The sequence below is a fragment of the Seriola lalandi genome, unplaced genomic scaffold (assembly GCF_002814215.2).
Source record: "Seriola lalandi dorsalis isolate HSWRI2012SDOR001 ecotype SW California unplaced genomic scaffold, Sedor1 jcf7180002054694, whole genome shotgun sequence".
Taxonomy (NCBI): Eukaryota; Metazoa; Chordata; class Actinopteri; order Carangiformes; family Carangidae; genus Seriola; species Seriola lalandi.
The window spans coordinates 107,911-135,382 of NW_019525247.1; the positions used below are offsets into that span (position 1 = coordinate 107,911).

At 44.1% G+C, this 27,472-nt stretch overlaps 3 protein-coding genes across 3 annotated transcripts in view; 1 reads left to right on the forward strand and 2 right to left on the reverse strand.

Annotated features, from left to right (window-relative positions):
* Positions 1-3,066: 3,066 nt before the first annotated feature.
* Positions 3,067-16,881, reverse strand: pelp1 (proline, glutamate and leucine rich protein 1). Its single transcript, XM_023423805.2, has 19 exons — positions 16,741-16,881; positions 16,480-16,544; positions 15,378-15,483; positions 15,095-15,244; positions 14,124-14,195; positions 13,637-13,696; positions 13,221-13,377; positions 12,108-12,240; positions 11,532-11,619; positions 11,333-11,421; positions 10,916-11,029; positions 9,838-9,988; positions 9,573-9,726; positions 9,430-9,485; positions 9,123-9,256; positions 8,615-8,717; positions 5,367-7,016; positions 4,038-4,352; positions 3,067-3,596 (listed from the first exon to the last, which is right to left on the reverse strand). The coding sequence occupies exons 1-19, from the start codon at positions 16,879-16,881 to the stop codon at positions 3,504-3,506; spliced, it is 3,831 nt and encodes a 1,276-aa protein (XP_023279573.1). The 3' UTR covers positions 3,067-3,503.
* A 48-nt stretch (positions 16,882-16,929) lies between these two features.
* On the forward strand, positions 16,930-22,269 carry med11 (mediator complex subunit 11). The gene is made up of 3 exons (XM_023423807.2): positions 16,930-17,188; positions 19,030-19,160; positions 20,425-22,269. The coding sequence occupies exons 1-3, from the start codon at positions 17,119-17,121 to the stop codon at positions 20,620-20,622; spliced, it is 399 nt and encodes a 132-aa protein (XP_023279575.1). The 5' UTR covers positions 16,930-17,118; the 3' UTR covers positions 20,623-22,269.
* Positions 22,270-22,432: 163 nt separating this feature from the next.
* The window catches only part of arrb2b (arrestin, beta 2b), an 11,854-nt gene continuing 6,814 nt past the window's right edge, over positions 22,433-27,472 (reverse strand). The window contains exons 5-14 of the mRNA XM_023423806.2: positions 27,455-27,472; positions 25,760-25,887; positions 25,545-25,680; positions 25,376-25,460; positions 24,438-24,510; positions 24,160-24,297; positions 23,984-24,067; positions 23,425-23,501; positions 23,263-23,308; positions 22,433-23,006 (exon numbers count right to left, since the gene is read on the reverse strand). The exon at positions 27,455-27,472 is cut by the window's right edge and continues 179 nt beyond it. Coding sequence (XP_023279574.1) covers positions 22,907-23,006; positions 23,263-23,308; positions 23,425-23,501; positions 23,984-24,067; positions 24,160-24,297; positions 24,438-24,510; positions 25,376-25,460; positions 25,545-25,680; positions 25,760-25,887; positions 27,455-27,472 — 885 coding nt within the window. The 3' untranslated portion in view covers positions 22,433-22,906. The remainder of the gene's footprint in view (positions 23,007-23,262; positions 23,309-23,424; positions 23,502-23,983; positions 24,068-24,159; positions 24,298-24,437; positions 24,511-25,375; positions 25,461-25,544; positions 25,681-25,759; positions 25,888-27,454) is intronic.

The window sequence follows — 27,472 nt, forward strand, 5'->3', positions numbered from 1 at the left end:
CTCCCAGCGAATCCAACATGGACAAAGGTGGGACGTGTGTGGAGCTGAGACCACCTGTCACTCAAAGCCATGCCCTCAGTTCTACATAACTTTAAATGTTAACAGCTGAGTCATATAAACAGTTGTCATGAAGGAGGAAATTAGCTCTAGAGAACAAAACATTCTTTGTACCAGGCTGTAAACATGTTTATTTCTGCTGTAAAGTTGGACTTTTTATAATGGGAGTCTATGGGGACTGAGTCACTGTTGGAGCCAGACTCTAGTGGCCATTAGGGGAACTGCAGTTTTTGGTTCTTCAGTGTTGACTTCAGCTTTCAGCCTCGGAGGCTGATGCTTGGTGTGTAGTTAAGATAAAAAGTGTGAAGGTGGGTGTGGACTGACCCCTGAGTGAGAACACAAACATGCCGATGAGCCTCACTGCTGCTGTGATCCTGATAATCCTCATAAAATGGATGAAGTTTAGATGAAGCTCATTTCAAAACTATTGATGAACTGTGAAAACTCGGATAGTGAATTTAAAGAAGTGCATGAAGTGAGGTTGAGAAATGGTAAAGGAAGCTCTTCTGGTTCTAGACTTCAGCAGTGAAATGTTACAACACTCCAAATAGAGATCATGATACACCTCCTCAGATCAGAATCTCCTAGAGTACAAACACCTGAAGGAAAAACTGAGCCTCTAAAACCACAAGCATTTCATAAAAGAACAGAGAGAAAAATCCTCAACTAATTACTTTGAAATATAACAAAACCCAAACCGGAATCTTCTGAGTTTTAGTTACCTAGAATGGTCTAAATAATTATTTGTCATTATGCAGAGGTAGCTGTATAATGTCTGTAAAGTAAAACATGTATCTGGTCTGTTTTCTGCTTCCTATGGAAGCTGTGAGGCGGCGCCAGGATCATTTCTCTATGTTTCTTTTTTTTTTGCCAAGATCATTTTGGTAGTTATTTCTTTTTCTAATCACCAGCCTCTCAGGGCTTCCATAGCTTTGAGTAAACAGGATGTTTACATGAAAGTATCGAGGAAGTGAATAACAGTAGTAACAGACTCTGGAGGACGACGACGTTCACCAGTCCCGGTTCATACTGTTGAAAAGACGTGTGTGATATCTACTGTGGCTTGGACAAAATAAACCCTGAAGATGTCACAATGATGTCATCTGCTCCTGGAAACTACAGATTCGTGACAGAAAACCTGAGTTACAAACTGCGGACTTTCCAACACAGAGACACTTAACTGTGGCGTAACCAATTCTGGGTGAATTATGGGAAATAGAGATTTTGATGTGTGAACCATGAGAAGGAAAAATATCACAGCCTCTGCTGGACAGATTATTTATTCTTTACTCTAACTCTCCGATAGTGTTATACTATTATTATATATTAGATTTATATGACGGCGTGCACGATAGGGAAAGTAATACGAGAGGAGTCTTTAGTGATCAGACCTCCATCATGGGGCCATGAAACAGTCTGAACACAGTCCACACACTGGTGGTGGCGAAGAGGAGGTGAGGCAGAAAACCTGGAGGGACGAGATGTGGAGCAGGATTCACTGGATCTGGACAGATGTTTTTTGTTTTTTTTCTTTGGACAGACAAAATTCATGGACAGAATCCATGAATCCATAAATGGTGGAACTGAAGGAAGCTGTTAGTCAGCAGGGTGGAGGAGGACTGAGAAAACAGTGATGAGACAAGTGGGAGAGGGAGGGGGAGAGAGAGAGAGAGAGAGAGAGAGAGAGAGAGAGAACTCATGAAGACAGTCCTCCTGAGTAAACTTCATGTTACTATGGTAATACAATCATGTGATCCAGGCTTTGTTACTTGTTCTCCCTGTTCCAGATGTTCAGAGCAGGAGTCTGGATTCGTACTGAACTGAGTGAACCAGTTTGAACCACAACTGAGGCAGGTTCTGTGTTCTCTGTGTGTGTGTGTGTCATCATGGCAAATTGTGGTCTCGGAGACACCTACTGCAGCAGTGACTACCACTAAGGAGCTTTTGAGTCTGTCTGTGTAACAAGAACTTTGTTGTGTTTGTCATAGACTTTAAGTAAAGATGGACGTAGCCTCCATGACGTCACTCACAGGTTTTCTGGGGAGCTGTGATCCTGATCATCCTCATAAAACGAATGAAGTTTAGATGAAGCTCATTTCAATACTATTGATGACATTATTTCTCAAAGGTTCCTGACTTTGCTTCCTCAGACCTGTACATACCAGACTGTAACTCTGATGTGACACTGAGCTTAAAGAAGAACCTGGTTAATGACACAGTGAACTGAGTGAAATGATTCTCATTTCCGGACTAAACACTGGTTCTCAGCGGGTGTGTAACATGTTCAGACTGCGACAGATGTGTTTATATGATAAACAGTCAACATCAACACTGTAAAATAGTTGATTTTGTTCTTCTGAAGGACATTGACAGGTTCAGCTCCAGACATCTGCAGGGAAACAAGTAGATTTCATCTTCTTCTGTGGTGAATTTGTTAATTATAAGAGGTATCTATAGTCTGACTGGCATCCGCCAGATTTGATCATTTCCTGTTCTTTTTCCGTACAAGTCTGTTGTGTTTACTACAGGAACACTATAGCAGCTGATATAGCTACAGTTAAAGGCTCAGTTCTCCCTCCTCTGTCCAGACAGACAGCTGTGCTTTCTGTGATGACATCACTGCTCCTGTTCAGACCTGGCATTAACATCCATCTCTGGTGATCCGATCACAAGTGTTCAGCTCTAAGTTCAGGTGTGAACGTATTTGACATCTGATCCCTCAGAACACATTCAGAGCTGGTCTGGACCACATGTGGCCACATTCTTTTAGCAGTGTGAACGTGAATGCGTCCTAGGCCGCACTGAAGTATCAACTACTCTACTGACGCTCTCTGTCACAGTTTCATCATGAAGCAAAATTATTTTGCTATCTCAGATTGGCTAAAATCAACAACTCATTCATGTTTATTTACATATAAAGCAGGGAAGTGAGATCTGATCACAAGTGGTCACTGGAGACACATGTTAACTTACTGTTGCTTAACCATGAAATCATGAAAACTGCGGTCCTGATTTTCTCTTTTACTTTTTATAACAAAGAATATGACAGTCATGAAACATGAAGAGCACAGAAGGTACATATCAATCCAAACACACGGGTACTTCATACACTAACTGTAGATAACATGTACCGTAAACGGGAACAAAGGCTAGCGTTCAGAGTGATATACCTCACAGAGCTCCGCGCCCTGCTGGGCTGCAGGAAACCTACTGTTTCTTTTAGCTCATGTTAAACTAGTCTGTCAATAACAAGCTGAAGGTGTGACAGTAGAAAAAAAAGTCCTGCAGCTGAAGTCAAAGAAAGAAACCTGGAGGCCATGTTCTATAGTATGAGCGACTGTAGACCGCCACAATGATGAGGGAGGAGTTAATGAGGTAACTACATGATGTCACTGATGACACCGTCTCTGCTGCATCCGCGGAGACCTCGGTTACATCAGGTCAGTTCATGAGCGGGTCGATCCAGAGGCGCCGTCTTCATCATCAGGTGGACAGGCCACAAAATCAGCCAACATGGACGCCATGGCTTCATCATCCATCTGAGGGACAGACAGAGAGACAACATGCTCTGTGAGGGGAGGTGGGGGGGGGTTTCACTCAAATGAAGCTGAGACTATTTATTATTCAATTCTGTTATTTCCACTAAACATGTGTAACTGTTCTAATACAGGCTGGACTGTAGTTTGACTGTTTGCTGGTTCTGACTGTATCTTACACTGTCAGTCTTTATATCCCCTGAAACTTTTTTTTATAAACACCGGACTGACTGACTGACTGACTGACTGATTTAGTGACTGATTGAGTTATTGAGGGACTGACTAAATGAGGTGGGTGGGTGAGTGAGTTGCAGAGTGACTGACTGACTGACTGAGTTATTGAGTTATTGAGGGACTGACTAAATGAGGTAGGTAGGTGGGTGGGTGAGTGAATGGCAGAGTGACTGACTATATTTCCATATTGAGTTGGAAAAGTGTTCTTACCTTTTTCTTCTCAGTGCTTTGTCCCGCCTCTTCCTCCCTGTGCACCTCCTCTCTCTTCCTCTTCACTCCCTTCCCCTCCTCTCCATCACTCTCTCCCCCTCCTCCCCCCTCAGTCTCCTGCTGCTCTGCCTCCCCTCTGTCTCTATTCTCAGAGCTCGTCTCCGCTGGCTCTTTAGGTTTCAGAGCGGCTGAGGAGTCAGGATCTGCAGCTGCTGAGTCTCCTTCTGGAGCAGCTGAGGGCTGCTGCTCCTCCTGACTGCTGCACGGCTGGTTCTCACCCACACTGGCTTCCTGTGTTGGTTCAGGCCTCGACTCCTGTACAGGAACAATGAGTCAGAGTTAGGTGGAGGGATCGGTTTCCTTGAAACAACCCCGTGACAATACCAGCTTCAATCATCAACTACAAAGACACTTTTCCTGTTTCCTGACCTCCAGGAACACATGGTGCCTAGAATCATAATCTTTGTTTTTGTTGTCTTTAAACCGAATCACACAGAAGAGTTTTCTGTTGACACCCTGAGAAGATAAGAATGTTAAACTACAGTGTATTAGGGCCACATTGAGCAAAAGAAAATCAGAAATAAATAAATATAAAAAGTCATATTATATTGAGGATAAAGTGATCATTTGTGTTGTTTTAGAGGGGAAATATCAGAAGCTTTAAAATGAGGAACCTGGAGCATCCTGTGAAGTTCTAATTAACAGAGGTTTCATTATTAAGGAGAAACTTTCGGGTCATCGTCGTTGTCATCATCATCATCATCATCATCATATCATCATCATCAGCAGCATCAGGACAGTAAAAAGATAGTGAAGGAACTGAGTCTATTCTATACATTCAAAGCCATCCACTACCTGGCCCCCCCCATCTGGCTGATCTCCTCCGCATTACCAGCCCCTCTCGTTCCCTCAGGTCTTCCTCCTCCCTTCACCTCTCTATGCCATCCGCCCGCCTCAGCAGAGCTTTCAGCCGCTCTGCTCCCCAACTCTGGAACTCTCTCCCACCAGACGTCCGTAACATTGTTTCTTTACCCCAGTTCAAATCAAGACTCAAAACTCATCTGTTTCAATCTGTATATTCGCTGTAATTTCATTGTTTTCTTTTTAACTGTCTGTTGTTTTTATTATTTTTATTGTGTTTTTAATCTTGTGTAAAGTGTCCTTGAGTGCTGTGAAAGGCGCTGCCAAATAAAATGTATTATTATTATTATTATTAGACAGACAAACAGCAGCTCAGTCTGACACTGACTGTCCTTTCACCTGTTTGGTTGGTTGTTTGTGATGTTCCTAAAAAGTTTTTTCTCTCAACATTGTAGTTTTAATTCTCACCTGTTGACTCTGATTGGTTGTGCGTTCTTCGGAGGAGGTTCTCAGCTCAGCCTCACTGGCGCCCTGCTCCCACAGGCTCGCCTCCTCCTGCACCGCTCCTCCGCCTCCTCCAGCTCCAGCTCCTCCCCCGGCTGCCCCTCCCTCATCCGTCTCCTCCCTCTCCTCCATCGCTCCTCCGGTGACACACAGTATCTGCGGCATGGTGGGGTCATCCATCCTCTCACTCTCATCCTCCTCTCCCTCGCCCCCCCGCGCCTCCTCCAGGACTCCGATGCTCTCCACCTCCTGCACCTTCATCCTGTCCTCTGGGAACAGAACTCTGTTGGGCTGGATCTCCTCTATCCCTCCCTCCTCGTCTCCCTCCACGCTGAACCCAGCCAACCCTTCTTCATCCACTGCTGCCTGGACCACCTTCCCCTCCTCCACCCCCACCTCTCCTGCCTTGTCCTCCGCTCCCTCCAGTGGAGGTATGTCCCCATCCTCCTCCTCCTCCTCTTCCTCCAGCTCTTCCCCCTCTTCTTCATCATAATCCTCATACTCCTCTCCATCATAAAACTCCTCCTCAGCAAAATCGCTCACCTCCTCCTCTTCGTCCTCCTCATCCATCCCTTCGTCTTCCTCCTCCAGCTCCTCATCATCCTCCATGTCCTCCTCCTCCTCTTCTTCCTCTTCGTCGGTGCTGTTGATGTTGATGACGGCTGAGTCTTCGTTGCTGGCGGGTGGTGGTTGGTGCTGGTGGAGGTGGCGTCCCTGCTGACTCAGCTGGTTCTGCAGCTGGTGCATCTGGAGCGGGAGACCCATGGGTCCGGGCTGGCCCGCTGTGGAGGGCTGCATCAGCATCTGCTGGAGCTGGGGTCTGCCGGGCATCGAGTCCCCCAGACCACCGGGTGGAGCTGTGAGTGTGCTGGAGTTCAAAGGTGGGACCAGGGAAACCACAGAGGTACTGGAAGGAGGGAAGGAGTTGATGGGTGTGGTGGAGGTGGTGAGGAGGGGGGAGGAGGTGGCAAGGTTGTTGGAAAGCGAGACGCTGTCTATTGTGGTCGGTACAGCTGTGGTGGGCACCATGGTGACACACTCTCCTCCTGGTAGAGAGACTGTGGTGCCCCCCGGTGCAGCAGAGACCAGGTTCTGGGAGTTAGCTGCGGCGGCGTCGTCCTGCTGGTTCTCCATGTTGAGCATCCCCGGAGGAACGATGACCACGCTGTCGTCCGAGTCGCTCGCCAGAGAGATCTCCACGTCCTCCGCTTCCTCCTTATCGTAGCGGATGAACACGGGTCTCTGGCCCTCTGGGGGGCCCAGCCCGGCCTGGTCCGGCAGGTGATGCGTGTGCGGGGACAGGATCATGTCTCCTGGGGTGTGGGCCTGGCCCGGCAGCCCTGGAACTAGAGAGAGGTGGTTCTCCAGCGAGCCCAGCAGAGAGGCGGGGCCCAGACCCATGGAGTGGCGGCTGGGGAAAGGAGGACCGGGGGCGGTGCCTCCTAACAGGGTCGGCAGAGTGAGTCCAGGGGTGGGGCCCTGTGAGGAAGGGAGGACTGGAGCGGTGGGGGTGGGTTTCAGGGTGAGGGGCGGTAAAGGGAGGGCGATGGAGGGAGTGCGGGGGTGGAGGAGGGAGTTACAGATGGTCAGGGCCTCAGCACAGAACGTAGAGACCTGGGGGGGGGGCAAAGAGAGTCATTAGAACTATGAATGTAACCATGGTACATGATGTGCTGTTGTGTTGTTTCAAACAGACACAGTGGCTCTGTTTTCACATTCCAAAGCTCACGGTCTGAATCTGCAGCACAAGCTCAATCAGGGCGTGTCCACATCACTTCTGCTATTTTAACGGTGGAAACAACCGTCGCTGCTCCAGGTGCATGCTTCAAAAGGGTTGAACTCAATCTCTTAATTATTCGTGGTAGTGTTTCGGCCGTAACATCCAATAAACAAATCAATCACAGTGCCATCTCCCAGGCAGGGGCACCTTGGTGGATTGCTATTATAACAGCGCAGTGTTTGACACAGAGTTAGATTCTGTTTGTTGTGAGTTGATCACATATTGTGAGTTACACACACAGCAGCTCTGTGAGCACTAAAGGGAAATGAAGGGTTTTATGGCTTTATAAGGAAGTAACAGCACAAATCACAACATTAGAAATATTTAATGTTTATTATGAGAAATATAAATAAATTTTTGGTTCATTATGAAACTGTAGACATATTTATTCTGAGTGTGAATGGGAAACACTGTGACACACTCTGCTTGAGTGTAACAGGCAGACTGCATGTTAATATGCCCGCCTACTTAGGAGCCTATTACTCTTCACAATGCTCCTTTAAGTAATAGTGAAACTCTGCACCACTGACTTAAGACCAGGTTTCTTGTTAATCAATCATTTTCCACTGCCTCAAGATGACAACGCAACGCACAACGCAACAATGCTCCTGCTCACACCTCATTTTAAGAGACCAACACGCCCATGGGTGCTCAGATGTTTATTTGCTATTCAAACAACGTGCGCACACGACGGGAACATTACAGCTGTGTCAGTCTGAAACTAACAAAGACACTGATGTTTCGCTCTGAGCTCATTTAGTCCATGATCAGAAAAAAGAAGCTGTGTTTAAGTTATTGTGTGTTTCAGTCTGCATTGACCTGGGGGTGGAGGGTGGGGGGCTTCCTATATATTTTGGTTAGCTGTTTACTCCAGTTACAGACTCGACCTAAATCTCTTTGTTTATCACCTGGGAAACAAAAACATCTGATTTTCACAAAGTCAGGGCAAATGAAAGTTCACAGGTCAGTGATGAAATGCTACTGAAGGTTTGTTTTGTGTTATAACTCTCTATCTCTCTCTCCCTCCCTCTCTCTCTCTCTCTCTGCTGTTGACTGTCAACAAACGGCAAAAAGGCCAAATGAATAAATGAATACACACTGTGCTGTGTTGGTCAGTGATGATGTTCATTCTTTACCTTGTGACCATAAACTGACTGCTGCTGTAAAATCTTGTCTTATGATTTTATGAACTGTTTTAGTGTATTATATAGTTGAATAGTTGCAGTTTCTTTGGATGTCATGTGACTTAACTGCAGAAAGAGTGTTACCATCTCACTTCTGTGAAACATTGCTTTGTCTAATAGTCTGAAAAACCACCTCATACATTTCTTTTTCAACATTTGATGTTTTTAAATCATGTTTCCATGACTTGTTTTAAACAGGTTCAGAGGAAACACAGCTAGAGTCTCTTATCTCTCTCTGCCAGAGTCACCTTGAGGTTGCGGTCGGCGCGTCCACTGCTGAGGATGGATACAGCACAGGTCAGAGGAGGGGGCCAACAGGGTGATGGGACCAGGACCAGAGCCAGCAACAACCTGCAAATACACACAAACGATACGATCCATCAACACGACACAGTCTCGTCTCTGTTACAACACACAAGTCAAACTACACATCACATAATGCACAGTTGGTGGACATATGTGAAACATCTGATTCAGACTTTTCACCAGAACTCAATCCAGATGTTCCTGTTTTATTTATTTATTTTTTATAATTTGCTGAAACTGCTGCAGAGTCGTTTGTAATTTGTTCACAAATGTTATAAAAGATAATAAAAATGATTAAGATTCATCCACTGTGGCTATTAATGAATATATTTACTAATAAGTTAATAATATTAATAAATCACAAAGCACTTTCATAAACATCATGCAGTTCAAAGTGTTTATCACTCAAAGTAATATCCAAACACGAAATGATGTGAATGAAGGCAGCACCTGTACAGCTCTCGTCTGGTGAGGGCGCTGCTGTACTGCCCGCCGACGCCTCCTGCTGATTCACATGCTGCGTTGCTGCTGGACTGTTGCTGCTGCAGACGGACACACAGCGGCAGCACGACGTCATGGAGACGCTGTGGGAGAATCAACACAGAGCAGAAAACCACTGAAGAAGAGAGGTGACCAGAGAGAGAAAGATGATGGAGACAGAACCATCCGTGTCCTCATCTTGTCTAACAACAGTGTTTCATGTTGTACAGCAGGTGACTTCAGGTGTTTCCCACGAGTGGTTACAGTTAATATTTACCTTGTGTATATCGTCCTTCAGCAGTGTGCCACCGGTCAGGATGATCTGTCTCAGTGCTGTGGAGAGGAAAACATCTGTGTGAGGACACCACATTTACAACAGACCCATTATAAAAGCCGTCTTCAGACTGAGCAGCCTGTCACCTCTGAGGGCTGAGAGACAGGTGTCCTGATTGGCCAGAAAGTCTCCTTTCCTCTGGAGCGACGGCCCCACTGCATCTGCCATGACCAGAGGCTTCGTCCTCCGAGGACCTGGTTTCCCTCCAGGAACCGCATCAGCTGACAGACCTGCCCGGAGCTGGAGAGGACGAGAGTTAGAGACGACACCAACCGGCTGCCACACACCCCGTTTCAATCAATCATTCTTACTGTAAAATACATGATGCTTAAATACATTCAAACTAACTACCTTGATAGACTCCGCCCCTGGTGTGATGTCACCGAGTAGGTGGTTAAACAGGAGCTCTGAGTGACCTGGGCTTCCCTGAAGAATGCTGGCAGAGGCTCCAGCCACCTGGACCCAGAGCTCTAAGGTTCTGTAGACCGAGACCCGGACCGAGCTGTGGAACCAGCCCAGAGACACAACAAACACACACTTTCAGACCACATCGTCTCTGACACTTCAATGTCCCGACACTGGCCCTAAACTGACCCCCTCTGTCCCACATCATAACAGTGTTTCTGTTCAACGATTGTTTAGAATAGTTTCAGAATAACAGAAATTATTATTTTAATTAATATCATTTATTGTTATTTATATATATATAGCATAAGCTATCAAAGTGTAACAGACTGACTTTGTCATGTTTCTGTGTAAAAGCATCACAGATAAAGAAACTGTCAGAAGAGTGAATGATGAATGAAAGAATGTTTTCTGTCCTTTCATCTTCACTAATGAAATAATTTAATTAACTAACAGCAGCTTCTGGACACTGTGGTGGAAGGTTTTCTTGCGTGTTACTCAATGCATGACTGATGTTTGGAAATCAATCAATACACCTTCAATGTCAATATGACAACTTTGACCATTTGATTTGTTTTCATTAGATGTCTATATGACACACAGTTTAGTGATGCTCGGATCTTCAAGCTCTTAAAAATGGATATAAAGCTGCAGAGGACGTGTGTCTGATCGAAACCGACATGGCGCCATCTATAGGACTGACGAGCTAAACTCATGTCAGGAAAAAATGTAAAGCAGTGCTGTTACAAGACTGAAAAATATGAATCCATTTTTGGAATTTATGAATTGATTTTGAATCTGTAGAGATATTGATTTGTTTGCACACCTCTAAGTAGGATACTGAAATTTAACAGCTCATTCATTTGCTAATGCTGGACTTTTGTCTGTGTCTGCTGCAGCACTGGACAAATGGTTCTTGTAAGTCTACCAGCTGCTGATAAAATGCTGATGTGGTGTTGCACTGGGAGCTGTGGTTCCTGTGGTTCGGGTACTGGTTCCTCTGTGTTGAGGATCAGGACGTTACCTGTAGGCTCTCTGCTGTCCCAGACTGGCTTCATGTACAGGCGTCCAGGCAGACAGGGTTTGAGAGAACAGCCTCTGTAGAACTACAGTGTATTGAACCATGCTGCTACGTACACTGTAAACACACACACAGCACAGACTCAGTGTCAGCAACAAACAACAAATCAAACAAACTAAAGTGTAGATGCAGGCAATAACGACCAGGGTCCGAGCATTTGGATATCACATGCGGAGATAAATAAAAAGAAGAAGAATGGAAGTGGGATAATAAAGAGAACAACTAGAGACCAACCAGTCACGTTACAGGAAATATGGTCTCAGTCTCTCCTTCCTGAGTTACACCATTGAATAATGGCCACATGTGTTTTTACAGAACAAAATCAAGTCCGTGTGTCTGTGTGTTTGTGTGCGTACTCACGCAGTGATCAGAGCTGATAGGATGTCCAGTGTGTTGGTGTGTATGATGGGCAGGACCAGCAGCCTCACACTTCCATCTCCTGTTAAATTCTGTGACAGAGAGATATCATTTGTTTGATGTCCATTTATAAAACTTATTAACTCCGTTAATTATTATTGTGTGAGTGTGTGTGTGTGGGAATGAGAGAGAGAACACTCACTATGCTCTTGGAGCTGACAGCGAGGGCTCGACACACCAGGTTGAGTATTGGTCTGACAGGTAGACGGACAGCTGAGGCTGGATCCACCCTGATGGACAGAGACACAGTGAACGCCTGTGATGCTGCATCAAACCCTTTACTGCTCTGTGTGAGCTGTGGTTTTGATCCTTGTTGCTATGAGACAAAAAGGCTGCTGCATGTATTGTATGTGCTCCATAATGAATTAAAACAACGAGCAGCGACAAGCAGGTTTCAGGTTTGACAGAGCCGAGCAAAGTGATTCAGTTTAATTCTGTTTAAAGAAGGAGTGAGGCCAGTCACACACTCCTTTCATCAGCACAAAACCTGCAGAGTTTCAATGGGACCTTTTCTTCCACAGAGATCGAGACCAATGAGAACTGCTGACAGTTAACTGGACTTTGTTTTCAGTATTCAGAGATATGAAAATCATGAATGACAGACTGGAAAAACAAAAACTATTCTAATGTATGTAATGTAAACAAGAACATTTTATTATAATTTGGATGAACTAACATTTTTAAACTTGGATTGTGTGTGTGCATGTGTGCGTTGTACCTGAGTGTGTGTTTGAGTGCCAGGCAGACAGCTGTGTATCTGTGCTGGAGCTGCAGCAGCAGCAGCGGATCTGATTGGTCGAGATGAGGAAAGGCCAGCTCCACCCCCGGACCTTCATATTGCACGGCTCCATCTGATACAGCAAACAGCACGCAGCATCATCAGAGCACAACACACATGTAGAGACTACAACCAAACCAAAGCAGGGTGACATGTTACAACAAGGACTTTACACAGCATCTAACAGATATCTGCAGTCCGTCCACTAACTTATGACACGTGTCAGGTGTGTAAATGAGCAGATCTATGTCCAGTACAAACATTGTCTCTGTAGCCACAGCGATGTAAGAGAGTATAAACACAGGAAGGAATACAGTTAATGCAGGAAACTGACTTCATATGCAACACTGTCAACAAGTCAACTCTATAAAGAGCTATAAATCTTTGGTACACTGCAGAAACAACAGCTGAAGCTCCACCAGCGCCTGGACTACAAACTGCTTTAAGAGAGAAATAATTGTTTTGGCTTAAAGTGAACCTCAGTTTTCTTGAGTTATAAAATAACTGGATAGTTCCTAAAAGGACTTGATTATCAGTTCAGAGGTAGGTTCTACTCAGCTGGTGAAAACAGCGCTAGAGGAGCTGAAAAAATAATGATAATGATGTGATAGTGACATCATCAGGGTTATCTCTGTGTTACAGCCTGGAGGTGTGGAAGACAAAGGAGTTTATCAGGGACTGAGGGTCTAATGAAGAAACACTGTGGGATGTGATGTTGTTGGATCTTGACTGGCACCAGGACCGAAAGTCAGGAGACCTCCAATTCTGCTGTTTCCATTTTGATCCCTCAACTTCGCCTCCTGGGCGCCTTCCACTGGAGGACTTTCGGGTTTTTTAGGGTTTGACAAGACATGTCGAACATTGATATTTGTGATGCATAAAGCATATGTTGATTATGTCCGACTGGACAATTCAAATTTCAGCAGTGTAAACTACGTGAGTGGTGTTAGAGTTCTGCCTGTGTTGTTATTATTCAGCAAATAACCACAATGAATTTGAAAAAGTTAGGAAATTCAATCAGAGAAATTCCACCATCACTGATGGAAAGTGTACCTGTTTCTGAACCCTGGTAGATCTGAGTCAGCAGGCCATTGGCTGAGGCCAGTAAGCAGTGAATCTGATTGGTCCAGCCTTCAGCTCTGCCAGCACCTACCCCTCGGTCCAACAGGCCCCCCAGACAGGGCAAGCGACCATAACACTGACAGGCCATCTGACAGTGACACAGAGACAGGCACATGAAACTTGTTCAAAAAACAGCTGCTTCACTTCAGTTCAGTTCAGTTTGCGCCGTACTTTCCTGTACATACATCTGTGACAAGTGGCAAAACAACAACAAAAAACATCATTAGGGAGAAATTAACCGCTTTGTAAGGTAAGAGTACCTTGTTTTTGTGTGAAAGACAGATCGAGAGACGAGGATAAAAAGTGCACATATCAATACATATGATGAAAGAGTGAGAGTCACAAACCTCTTGTGTTTTCTTGTTTGTACTGTCCATTTTGGAAAGGAAATACGCTCCCAGTTTGTCCTAAAAGACAAAAAGGTTTTTTCAGTGTTTTCTCAAGGCTCAAGCGTAGGGATGGGTATCGTTAAGATTTTAACAGTAGCTCTGTCCATTTCAGATTGAATTTAAGAACACGCCAATAACGATCAGCTCATGGTTACTTTTCATCATTATTCATTATGCATCATTCAGAAACAGACTTAGTGAGATAAAATGTGAAAGAGAACTTTTATGTAGGAATAATGAACAGGAAATTTATTTTCCTAATTTCTCTAGTACCAAGAGCAGAACCGGAGCTTATCGATATTCCAGTCTTTAGGGCCCGTTTAATACAGGGTTTCGGTACCCATCCCTGATCAAGTGAAATACACATGATCTTCAAGTTATCTATAAAACACAAGACAAAGTCTCTAGGTGGAGAAAAATCTTCTTTCTCTCCTCTGTGTCTTACCCGGAGGGATCCGCAGGCTCTGGGGTAGTAGGTCATACAGGCCATCATCCCCTCCATGGCTGACAGCTCACACTGAGACCACGAGAAGAAAAGGGGAAAGGGCTTACGATACTTCTTATGACAGATCTTTTCACTGTCAATTAATCTCTTGATTACTCTTCATTTAATCAAGTGGCCAAAGGATCACAATCTTGACAATCTTTTTAGCTGTTTAGGAGTGATTCAACTTTTAAAATGAAATGTCTAAATATAGAAACTCTTAATGACGCAATCTGTATGATTCATCTGAAGTAGACATTATGCCAAAGTAAGATCGTCTATGACTGATCGTTTATAACCCTAATTAATGTTTTAGTCATTAAAATGTCAGACACATTGTTTATCACAGTTTCCCCGAGCCCAACGAGACATCTGATGATGAGCAGTCACAACAGAATCAAAATTTACAAAGACAAAAGAAGAAAACCAGCAGCAATTTATCGGTCAGCCGATTTTATCAGCCGATATCGGCCTATCACAGATATATTGGTATCGGCATATATATTCTCTGATATACGCTGAAATTAATAATTTTTTTAAGAAGCAATAATGCAGTGGAAATGCTCGAGTCAAGTCAAGTTATGTAGGCAGCATTTTAAGTGTATTTGTTCGTTTGCTTTCATTACATATCTCTTTCACAAGTGTTTTATATATCGGCCGATATAATCAATATTGGAATTTTTTTACTCCCTAATATCGGTATAGGCTCCAAAAATCCAGTATCGTCAGGCTCTAATGATTTCAGTTACAAAAGAACACATATGTTGTAGTTTGTCATCATGAAAAACAAGACAAAGTTTAAAAGAAAGTCCGATGTACCTAATCAATATGCAAATTTATGTAGCGAGGCACAAAATTCACTAGTTTCTGAGTTGCAGTGAATCATGAGATCCTTCACTCATGATTATTGGTCCACTGCCCTGTATCCTCACCTCTGTCTTGAGGCCCAGCAGAGATGTCAGGATGCCCAGGATGGAGTTGAGGCCGACTTCTCTAGCCAGCTCTGCTAGCTGGGATGAGTACTGCAGCAAATCCTTCAGGATGTTCACTGCCAGCTGGATGGTCTGGACTGGAGCCTGAGACTGAAGGAGAACATCCACAGACAAACCGGAGAGGACGGGGAGGAGGAACAACACAAGAGGACGTTAGTCAGGTTTTATGGAAGAGTTTTGGACAACACTAAGAAGAGTGTGTTTGTATGTGCACACATCTTACCTGTATGACCTGCTGCAGGGAACGCAGCCAGGAAAGACAGTGCTGCTCAAACAGGTCACTGGAGCTGTCTTTAACCAGCATGGAGAGCAGGCAAAGGCCCTCAAACCTGACAAACACACACACAAACACACACAGATTTTTTCATCCCCTTGATATTCATACTTTGGAGTTACTGTCCAATATCTGAGCCTTTAATCATCATAAAAACCTTTTATTGATCATTTCCTTCACATGTTTAGAACGTTTTTATCTAGACTTGAAATTCAAATGTAAATGTGATAGTTTTCCTCTCATTTATTTATTTTGAGTAAAAAATATTCAAGGTTGAGTATCAAGCTTAACACTTAAAAATGGAAACTAAAAGCTGGCTTGGATATCTGGTCAATTCATCTTTTTCACTTATTCTTTGATCATATAGTTTCTGATTCAAACTGTATTTTTTCCAGTTTTAGACTATTTTCCATTTAGGTAATGCTCTCATTGTTGTAGCCTCTTTTACACAACCTGTTCAAGGCGGGGACGTTGTGCCTTTATTCCACCTATTAGTTCTGTATAAGGTACAGACATGGAATCAGGGGGCATTCTTGTTCCTCTTTTTTGCCAGCCACTCTTAGCTTAGTTCATCCACCAGAACATTTACCTCTCAGCTTTTCTTCACCTGTGTAATCTGATCGGCAGTGACAGGATACAGCACTAACATTTACCCTGAGTGCTCAGACTGTTTACCAGCCTCAGTATTGAGAAATTTGAAATGATACCCTCCATATCTACAAATAAACAACGTGACGTTTTCCTGAAGGCGCTGCAGTGATTGCGTGTGTATATAAAATCACTTGTTTGTGTTTACATTTTCATAATTCACAGAGCACTTCTGCTCTTTTCAATGTTGTTCACTGATCAGTGTTTTAGTTATTTACTTTTAACGTCTATGCAGACACGAACACTGAGGATGGCGCTAATATATCACAAAGATTTACAAATAAACAACAAGAAAACACAAATACCGGAACAATAACTTAAGAGCACCGGTACCACAGGTATCATGAGGTTAACTGTGACTGAAATATTGTGACAGCTGTAATGAAACATCGGTTTTTCTCACCTGGTTTTGCTCGAGCCCAGTTTGGCATTACTGAACCCCACGAGACCCCCGACGGCGCTCGCGCTCTACAGAGACAAACACAGGTGTTCACAATCAATGACAGTAACACACAGTAAGACAGCACCAGCAGCATGTTAACACCCAGTCCTACTGTAGCTCCAGGTGTCAGCTCAGTGAACAACAAAGCCTGTAGCAGCCGCTACAGCAGGCTAACAGTTTACTAGCCAGCAAGCTAACACGCCTCTCCGGGCCGGACTCTACCTGTGTCGGGAAGACGCCATGTTCTCTGTAGTTGGCCAACAAAGCGGGTAAATACTCTGGACGGTGTTCTTTCAGAACCGACACCAAACCCTCTGTTAGTCGCATAGCTGATGGGCCATGCAGCCAAGCCGAGGTAGCCATCTTTCCTCTAAGTCAAGCGGACGTCACCACTGTGCGACAGGTGACGTAGATTTAGTGAGCTTTTTGTTGTTGTGCGGACTGAGCAGTTTGCACTTCCATGCTTCAGTCCTGTGAAGCTGAACTGAGCCGAACAAGTTTATGGTTTACTCTGTGTACTGACTGGACCTCACGGAGCGTTACTGTACGCTACGACGTGTCATTGTTAACCCGCTGAAAGGAGCTGTGTCCCGCCTGGTGATGGCTAACGAGCGGCTCAGAGCTCTGGAGGATGTGGAGAAGGAGATAGCGATGGTCCTGCAGTGTGCCGGTGAGGACAGACTGTACCCATTTTAAATAACTAAAAAACTGTATCATTGTATAATTCTGAATGTTTTTATACACGCACTGCTGTAGTTAATAGTTAGTAGCTGCTACCACACACAGTCCTGCTGTAGTACAAGGAGCAGACACAATGAGCAGTGTCGAACCTCTCATGTCCAACTGAAATCTTTCTGTCTGAATTACTGAAGAAAATGTTTCTTATATCTAAATATTCTTGTAGCGAATATTTTTATATTAACAGGGGACCAAATTAGAGCAGATAAATCTGTATCGGTTTTGTTTGTAAAAGCTGGTAAGAAACAAGCCATCAAAGTAATGTAAAGACAAAGGTAAATGTCTTACATAGATGTTTTATTATCAGAGCCGTTATTGTAGAGCACTGAGCTAACTAATCCCTGTAAGCAGTCCAGTGTAGACAATGAAGTAGTAGAAATGAATGAGTTCACATTGAGACAAGTACTTGACAATGAAAGCTGTCCCCTTCTTTTTGTCTTGATTGTGCAGCTGTATGTGTTTCGCCCTCTGAAGGGCTTAATATTGGTTAACCCACTAGATGCTCTGCCTCTGCTCCCTGAGACAGATCTTTGCACTCACTGTTCAATCAGGGGGAATGACTGCACACAGGGTCCCCTTAAAGCCCCAGCGCACATATGGCTCATCTCTGTTTTTCACTCAGCCACCCTGGGGACAGTTGCACCTACATCACCCTCAGGTGTCTTAGCGTCTGTCAGTGAAGCCGCTGGTGGTTGCATATGGGCTGTACTGCACCGTCAATGGCTTGGAGTGGGATAAGGGCGTCCCCACCATCAAGGATGCAGTCAGGGCCCGCTTCCTTCCCTTGACATCCTTGTGGCATGGTCATCGGCTGTCACTTCTGTCCAAGAGGAACAGAATGTCTGACCACTGCAACATGGCTTTCCTCACTGGTTCGCTTGACAGGTTCACCAACCAGCACATCAAGCTGTTGCCTGAGGAAAATGTGGAGGTACAGACAGTGGCGATGGCTTTCCCCTCGCATATGTCAGGCCTTCACCGTCTATGATGGCCATTCAATGTGCTCACTGGGTCCCCTGGGTCGTATTGTAAGGCAAGGTCAGGTTGAATATAGTGTCCCAACTCACTGCTGTGACAGTACTCGCTCTCATGTCATGACTGAACACAGCAGCTACAAACATCCTGCTACAGACACCTGTGTCTGAAAGATAAAGCCTCCTGTGTTACACATCTAATGTGTAATGGAAGCTGCTCTGTGTGTGTTTCCTTGCTGACGTCTGTATCTTTTAAAGGCCGTCCTCAGGAGCATAGCAAACTAGTCTAGGCTATAAAAGCTGAGGTGTGTGGCATTGGTTCATGTCATATATTTGTCCCTTTAAGATAGACACATCCTCATTGTTTTTTCTTCTGCAAATTAGCCAATTATGATGTCACAGTGAAGTTGACCATTGACCTTTTTAGATATAAAATGTCATCACTTTTTTTTTTATCCTTGAAGACATTTGAGTTAAATTGTCAATTTGTGAATGAATTTGAGTTATTGCCAAAAATGTGTTTTGTGAGGTCACAGTGACCCTGACCTTCGACCTCTGACCACCACCAATCTAATTAGTTCATCCTTGAGTCCTAGTGAATTTTTGTGCAAAATTTAAAGAAGTTCCATCATGCGAGGGACAACCTGAAAACATTATGCCTGTGGCTTTGGCCGTTGCCAGTGTAGAGGAATATAAAGGTGTTGCTGATCAGCTGTAGGAGTAAATTATATTATCAAATCATTGTTTGTCACGGTGTCTGGTCGTGAACTGACATGTTGTCGTGCGCTCACCCTCACAGGTAACATCGTCCTGGAGCTCTCCAAAGACAAACACAACGCCAGCTTCCTGGACAGACAGCTGGTCCAGTTCCAGAGCTCCGTCAACCGGGTGGAGAGTGAACTGAGCGGCCAGATCCGCTACCTCACCCAGGTCAGAGCCACAATGAGACTATTAGAGACCACTGCTACAACAGAGCTGTGGTGCCTCATGGTAACAGTGTTGTAGAATACTACATCTTAGTATGTGTCTGGATATATCCATAGATATTAGTGTGAAAGCTTTTTTTTTGAGTTGAAATAAAAGATCTAAATGAGTAAGATCATCCCTCCACATGACAGGTGTGGCATATCCAGTGTTAATTACAGGTGTGATCTGGCCTGATCACAATAAAAAGCCACTCTAAAATGTGCATTTTATTTAAAAAAAACATGACTCGGGCTATAGATGTGCATTTTTTGGGGGGGAGGGTCGCGGTTCAGAAAACATCTGGTGCAACCAGCATTTACCTCATGCAGTTTGACACATCTCCTTTGTACAGTGTCCATCAATCTTTGTTTAAAATGTGTAGTTTTATCAGTTCCACAGGTGCTCCACATTTTGAGGTAGTGTGCAGTCAACATGCTGAATGTCCACCAGAGCTGTGGACCATAAAATGATCAGTCATTTATTCACTATAAGACGCCTCCAAAGTCATTTCTGAGAGTGTAGCAGTTCATGGAGCTAGCTTCTTACCCACCATATGTCATCCATTGTGCATGTTTGAGATGATCTGAATTATACTGGATCCACTTCCTGCCAATATCCAGCAACTACACACAGCCACACTGTGTCTCTGTGCCAAGCAGATGTGTCGCACTGCATGAGGCAAATGGTGGTCACACCAGATACTGACACCCCCCCCCCCCCCCCCCCCCCCCAAAATGCACTTCTGTCACACAGTTCAGTGTCTAATTAATGTCTTTTTTCAAAATATAACTCCACATATTAAAGTTCCTTTTATTCTGACCAGCCAAAAGCACACCTGTGCAACAATCATGCTGTGTAATCAACATCTGGATATGACACACCTGTCAGGTGGATGGATCATCTCGCTCACTAACGCTGTGTGTGTGTGCGTGTGCGTGTGTGCGTGTGCGTGTGTGTGTGTGTGTGTGTGTGTGTGTACTCTTTTATAAATAACTTGTAGATTTAGATTTGAAGTTAATTCTTTAGCTTTAATCTTTTATTGCTTTTCTGTTTAACAACTAAAACATATTGCTCAGTATTTTTGAAAACAAATCTGATCCCCATACATACACAGGCTTCACAAATACAACCAGTTAAGTATTAATGCTGTAAATACTATGTAATCAGTCAGAGTGCATCAAACTGTGAGCAGCAGATTAAAGGTTATCGTCCTCTTTCCTCTCTCCAGGTAGCTACTGGTCAGCCTCACGAAGGCTCCACGTACTCAGCCAGGAAGGACTGTCAGATGGCTCTGAACAGGGCAGAGTACGCCAAGGTCAAACTGGGAGAACTGGGACGGACCTGTGAAGTCATGCTGGAGCAGCAGCAGCAGCAGCAGCAGCAGCAGCAGCAACAGCAGCAGCAGCAGCAGCAGCAGCAGACATGAGAGGAGAGAGGGCGGCTGACTGGTGGATTCATGATCAATGGGCAACACTTGATGAGGCTGATGAGCCACATCCTCCACTTCTACCACCAGCATTACATGTTTTTTAATAATCCTTTTTTTATTGTAGTGATAAATACTGAGTTTCACAGGAAACACAAAAAAAAAAAAAAAAAACATGTTATATACAAGATGTCTGATTTTCTAAGGAGTGTACGTTGAGTATATTTTGTTGCTCATGGTCAATTTTTTCTTCTTCATGCACAACTACCAAGACCTCTGAAGACCAACAGAAAGGGCCGTGTTCAGGTTTGTCCTTCAGTCTCACACTTCAACAGATTCATTGTACAGGTGTTGAAGCATTTTAGCCGCTGATGGAGCCTCATGTACGGAGCATGTGAGACTGTTAGAAGAGACTAACCGACAGTAATAAGTAAACAATGATGATGATGACCTGGCTGTCATATGTTGTACAGTCTTTTGGACCAATATGAAATGTTAATACAGAAACACAGTGAAGTGACTCTGATCCAGGACCTCGACACATGACAGTCCTCCATCAGTGAGACTCTGGAGACGCTTCACCTCCAGGTCCAGTCCAGCGTCATTAACTCTTCAGACATGTCCTGCTCTCACACCTGCACCGGTCAGCTTCTGTTTGACAGCTGGAAATATTTTTCACAGAATACATAAAGCTCTGTACGACAACTTTTTTTTGTTAAACAGCAAAATAAAGACTTTTTTTTTTTTAGTTACAACAGTTTTTACCTTTTATTGAGTAAACAACATAAAGATCATGTAACATTGTTTCTTCTTATATTTGAAGTGAGATGTTTCCTATAAATGTTTGATTATAATGGTAATAGATGTGATATCTTACATTTGCATTTATTATACAAATCTCATATTTCTCATAAAACAATGTGCGAAAAAAAATCAGGCACATTCATGATCTAAAATCCTCCATCCTCATAGATAAAACACACAGTGCTGTTTAGACACGTATGAACCGATTGTCACACAGGAGAGACTCAGTGTCAGTGTAGGATTTACAGTCTTTGATGTCGTAGCTCAGGCTCAATATGTGTGGACCAGGACAAACAAGACGCTGTGGTTGATCGTCCATGTGGTTGACTCGCATATTAAAATATGACAGACAGAATCAGCTCCATGCTAACAGTTTAGTTCCACACTACAGTGAGATCACAGTGAAGAATATAATGAAGCATAACGGGTGTAGTTACGTTGCAACATGATTGAACAGATGACTCTAAACATGGGCGAACATCTTCCGTTTTTCAGGGTAACTGGTTATTAAATAAAGTGTTGGACAGATCTGAGTTTCCACACAGGATGAAAAGTTATTACAGTTCATCCTGGGGGGAACATCATCCAATGCTTTTAGGGATTAGAGGCCAGATGATAAAGCAGGAGGTCGATTTTATTATCAGCAGATGTTAGTGCATCACTGTGACATTTTCTGGATCCTTATCAAAGATGCTTATACACTCACTGGCTCAAATATCAGCAGCACCTGCTAAAAGCCAACTGACCAACACTGTTTTCAAAGGATTTATTATTTAGACGAACCTCTGCTCACAGTTCTATCTGAACATCATGCTGACACTTTAGTCTGTAAGACACTGTACGTCTATACTTCATTTCCCATGAGCCTCTGTGAACAAACTGTGTTTACAGCATGCTCAGATTGAGGATGTATTATAGTGACAATGTGTGTGTATGTGCTGTTTTCTATGTGTGTCCAGTAGAGACAGACTACTTTACACTTTGTATGAAAGTGTCTAAAAGATAGTTGGAGCAGGAAAACAACAGTTGTGTAATTTATACAGTTGCATTAAACACAAGCTGAAGGCTGAAGAGCAAACAACTACTGCCCCTTCAACATTAAAATCACAATGTACATATACAGCATATTCATCCTATTGACGTATTACATACAAGGTAAGACAAGCAGAGAATATCTGTTAGTAAAAAGAAAGTAAAAACAATACGATGATTGCTGGTTTCATTAAACTTTGTTCTGCGAAGTGAAGATGCATCAGATTATTTCATCCTGAAGAGGTTAAAGATAAATCAACTTCCTCTGTTATTGATCAGTGTCACTGATACCTGAAGAAAACAGCTCTCATCATTTACCTGAACAATGACTCCTACACTCCTACACAAACACACAAACAAACAAGAGCTTCAAATGGTTCAGTTAAATCATCTCCATCTTCTTAATGCCCTCCGGGGTTCAGGGTCCTGACCTCAGACCAGAGGCCAGCTAACAGAAGGGATCCTCCGCACCCAGGTGATCCTTCGTCCCGGTCAACCTCAGCCGAGCAAAGTCTTCAAACACAAAGTCATCACCCTGAGAGGAAGAACTGAAGAGAGACAGATTACTGACAAACTGTCACACACACACACACACACTGCAACACACACACAAGCACACAAGAGAACATGTCAAATCTGTAATAAAAAAAACCCTCCTCAGACACCTGGACATGACTGAACAAGAAGTAATAGCAGATAGCAGATGTAAATGTGGGACGTTTCTCTGCTATGTCAGTAAATTATGCAGCTACACAAAGAGTAACACACACACACGCAAACACACACAAACACACATACACTTACTTCGTGCCAAACTCTATAAGGTTTACATCTGCAGGAGCATCAGCCTCTGAGGGAACAAGAGACACGAAGTTATTACATTAACTGTTAACTGTTATGAGATAGAGAAAGAGAGCCATCTGAGCCAGGTGTGTGTGTGGGTGTGTGTGTGTGTGTGTGTCCTACCTGACTGGGGCTTGGAGCAGGGCTGGTCTGTCGGTTTAGGATGCATCAGGACAAAAGGGAGTTCCACTGCTACATCCCTAAACACACACACACACACACACACACACACACACAAAGTTTGTTACCTTTATTAAAATTTAAATAGTCAGTGATCAAGACTTAAATAAATGATAAATTAAATGATTAATTAAATGAAAGAGCTCTGCACTGATGTAACACTCTGACTCATGATGGACAGTCTTTAATGACGTTGTGCAGCAGAGACACTGTCCCTTTGATTCCATGTATTCTTCTTCCTTGTGAAAACCTGGTGCCTACATTACCCACAATGCAACCTAAACACTGACAACTTAGTGTTAGATGTCAGGTGTGTTGTGCGGGTGGCAACATGTGACCTGCAGCCTCTGGCCTCAGGTCTGTTCAGCTCACTTTAACTTTTCAAACACCAACGCTGACTCAAGTGACATCACCTGAGGCATCAGACTGGAAACCATGATGTCATGAATTCAGGGCATCATTTTTTTTTTTTGGTGGAAACGAGGTATGAGTGTAGACCTACCCTCCAAGAGACACCACCAGTTTGACTTTAACTCTGTAAGAAACCACGATCCCCATCGTCTCCTTGTTGGCCCCCTCTTTCACTCTGTAACACACAGAACACAACACAAGAATCAGCAGACTGTTCACATGCATGAGTGTGTGTGTGTGTGTGTGTGTGTGTGTGTGTGTGTGTACATGGTGCTGGAAGCCAGGTTGGTGTCTTCATGCTTCAGTTTTCCATCCAGAGCCAGGCCTCTCTTCTCCCTGTTGGTACCCAGCACGGGGGTCAGGGTGTAGACCTGGCAAGAGGTGGAGCTGGGTGACACCTGGTCACTGACGGGTGTGCAGGTCCAGGAGACAGAGAGGCAAGAAGGGAGGAGAGAGGGATCTGTTACTGTTGTCCATGTCGTTCTTTTTCAGGGGAACAGACACAGTGATGTAACGTGTACAGACAGAGAGAGGGAGATACTCACTCTGCTTCAACCTGAGCCACTGAACACTTGTACTGAGCCGTGGAGAACAGACAGATGTCAGCATACTGACGAACTGAGAGGAGGAGGAGAGTTAGTTCAGTCGTCCCACTCTGTCTGCCACAATGCATCATGGGAAGATCTTACAGATAACAGCAGGTGTAAGATGCAACACTTGATTTAGCTGTAGCACCACATAACAACCCCAACTCCAAAAAACCTGCAAGGTTAGATGATGGGTCCAGGTGGGTGGGGCCTTGGGCATGGCTGAGAGCGGTGACTGCTTTGTTGTGACATCACAAAGTTACAGAAGTCCTGACGGCTGGTTTTAAGGCTCAGTTTCTGAATACAGGCTGTGTATATTTCTCTGTGGACTGAGCGCTTCGATACTCGATACCCAGTATTAAAGGAGCTATTTGTAAATTTTGCTATTGCTACATGTTAGCATTAACAGCTGTTTAGTTACCAATTTACCAATACGTGAAAATTTGTGATACAGAAAAGAGTTAACATTGGTGTTTGTTTCCACCTCTGGATGCATCTGTTGGTGAGTAAAGGAATAAAGTCTGATGCTGAACTCAAAACGTTTCTTCTAGACTGGTAAGTAAACATCTGCTAATGCTAATGTTAGCCACATACAACATATAACATATAGCACCTTTAACTTTTATTTTTTATAATCAAAAAAGACACGGACATCTACCTGTACACAACAGGGACCTTTAAAAGCCACAAAGATGGAAACTATTCTGCCGTGTGCTTTTCACTGACCCCAGCAGGCTGCAGAGTGTTTTTTCAGCATTATTTCAGGGGTCATGAGGTGCAAAGGTTCTCTCATTACTGATTGGAGGTAGTGTTTCTGTAATTAACTGAACCAATCAAGTGTCAAAACCAGCATTTAGAACCTCTCACGACTTCATTTTGTGGACAGGTGTACTCACCTGAGATCTTGATTTTCTTCACAGTCTTGGTGGAGTTGTTGGTGACGTGGACGTTGACACTGATGGGCTCACCGTGGTAGTACAGCTGGAGACAGACAGAGACTCATCAGTGTGTGTGTCCTTCTAATCAAACAGCACATCAGAGCGTGTGTGTGTGTGTGTGTGTTACCTCCTTATCCAGTGAGGCCTCTAAGTGCAAAGATCTGTCCGACATCAGGAAGCTGCGGCTGGTCTCCACCATCGGCTGAGGGCCCGGTTTCTCTGGAGCGAACTGAACCTTCCGGATCGCCAGGCAAACAGAGTTCCTGCGCACACGGCACGTGTCATGTGAAGCACAGTACAAGCACTTTCTCTAATGGAATCAGTTTGGTGGTACTCTCTGACCTGTGGTGGATCTTTTCATTCGCAGTCTTTGCACAGAAGACTCGGAGTTCGAAGTCCACGCCACACGCTTTCCCAGTGTCCTCTGGGCCGGGCTGGAGGGTCACTGAGCAGGGCAGGTTCTGAGGAATCTAACACATCCAGACACATGAAGTGAAATCTACATGTCTCCTGGAGATCCCTGCACAAACCTCCTCTTCTCCACTTCACTGAGCAGAATGAAGTCTGGGTAAGAGACGGTACAGAGGCTTCAGAAAGTATTCAGACCCCTTCACCTTACTGTGGTGAAGATCTAATTGTAAATCTATAAAACTGCCATTTGTCCCATCAATCTGCTCTCAATCCATAATGACAAAATTAAACATGTTTTAGACATTTTACTAATTTATTTAAACTCAAAAACTAAAATCATTTACAAAAGTCTTCAGTCCCTTAGTCCAGTTCTTTGTAGGACCTGGATTCTTCCTGTCAGATCCTCTCAGACTCAGACCGGACAGGAAGTGTCTGTGAACTGTCCTCTTCAGGTCTCTCCACAGATGGTCTATGAGGTTTAGGTGTGGACTTTGTCTGGGACACTAAGGGACAGTCAGAGACCCGGTCCTGAAGACTCTGCAGTGTTGGTGTTTGCTTCAGGTCACTGTGGAGCTGAAAGGTGAACCAGGTCTCCTGGACTCTGGATCAGGTTTTCCTCTGACCAGTCTCCCTGTCCCTGCTGCTGAGAACTCCAGCAGACTGTCTCATGTCCTCACAGTGTCTCATGTCCTCACAGTGTCTCATGTCCTCACAGTGTCTCTATCTCGTCTCTCCACCATAAAGACCTGATTGATGGAGAGCTGCTGAGACGCTCGTCCTTCCAGCAGCTTCTCCATCTCTGCAAAGGACTTCTGAAGCTCCGCCCTGACCCAGGTCCTTCTCACCTGGTTCCTCAGTTTGTCTGGACACCAGGTCTAGAAGAGTCCTGGTTCCAGACTTGTTCCTCTTCACAGTTCTTGTGAAGAACACTCAGAGCTTCTTGTCCTGATCTGTGTCTCACCGCAGTTTATCACAGAGGTCTACAGAAATTTGCAACACATGTCTTCACCTTGTCATTATGGATTATTGAGAGTAGGTTAATGGGTAAAAACGGATGTTATGGTTTCCTCCATTTATAACACAAAGTGCAAAAAAGTGAAAGGGTCTGAAAACTTCCTGCAGCCAGTGTAAGTGCATGAGAAAGAGAGCACGTCTGCTCTTATCCACTTCACTTCACAGAGTGTTTAGTGTTATACACTCACCTGTTCTTACAGCATCGACACTAACTGTTCTGTGCTTTTAACTTTTACTAACAGTTTAAGCAGACGCCCTGAACCATCAAGCACTTCATAATCAAAGCAGCAGTATTAAACATTACGGGGCTCTGGATATCTGAGGATATAGTGAAGAAATTTAATCTCAAACATTATTGGACATTAGTGTGAATGTGGACATCAGATAATTGTAGAAGGACAGAGCTAAAAGCTAAATAACGTGGAGGTAGCAACTGTAAAATGTTCCTTCCACCTTTCTCCATCAGTGTAAACTCAAACCGAGACAGTTATATTTCTCTGCAGAACACAAATGAGCTGTAACATTAGTTTACATTAGAGTCGTGTGAGGTGAAAGTCATGGTGCTTGTCAGGGTGAAGCCGGGGGGTGGGTGTAGATGTCAGGTGGTCTTACAGTGAAGCTGAAGGGGTG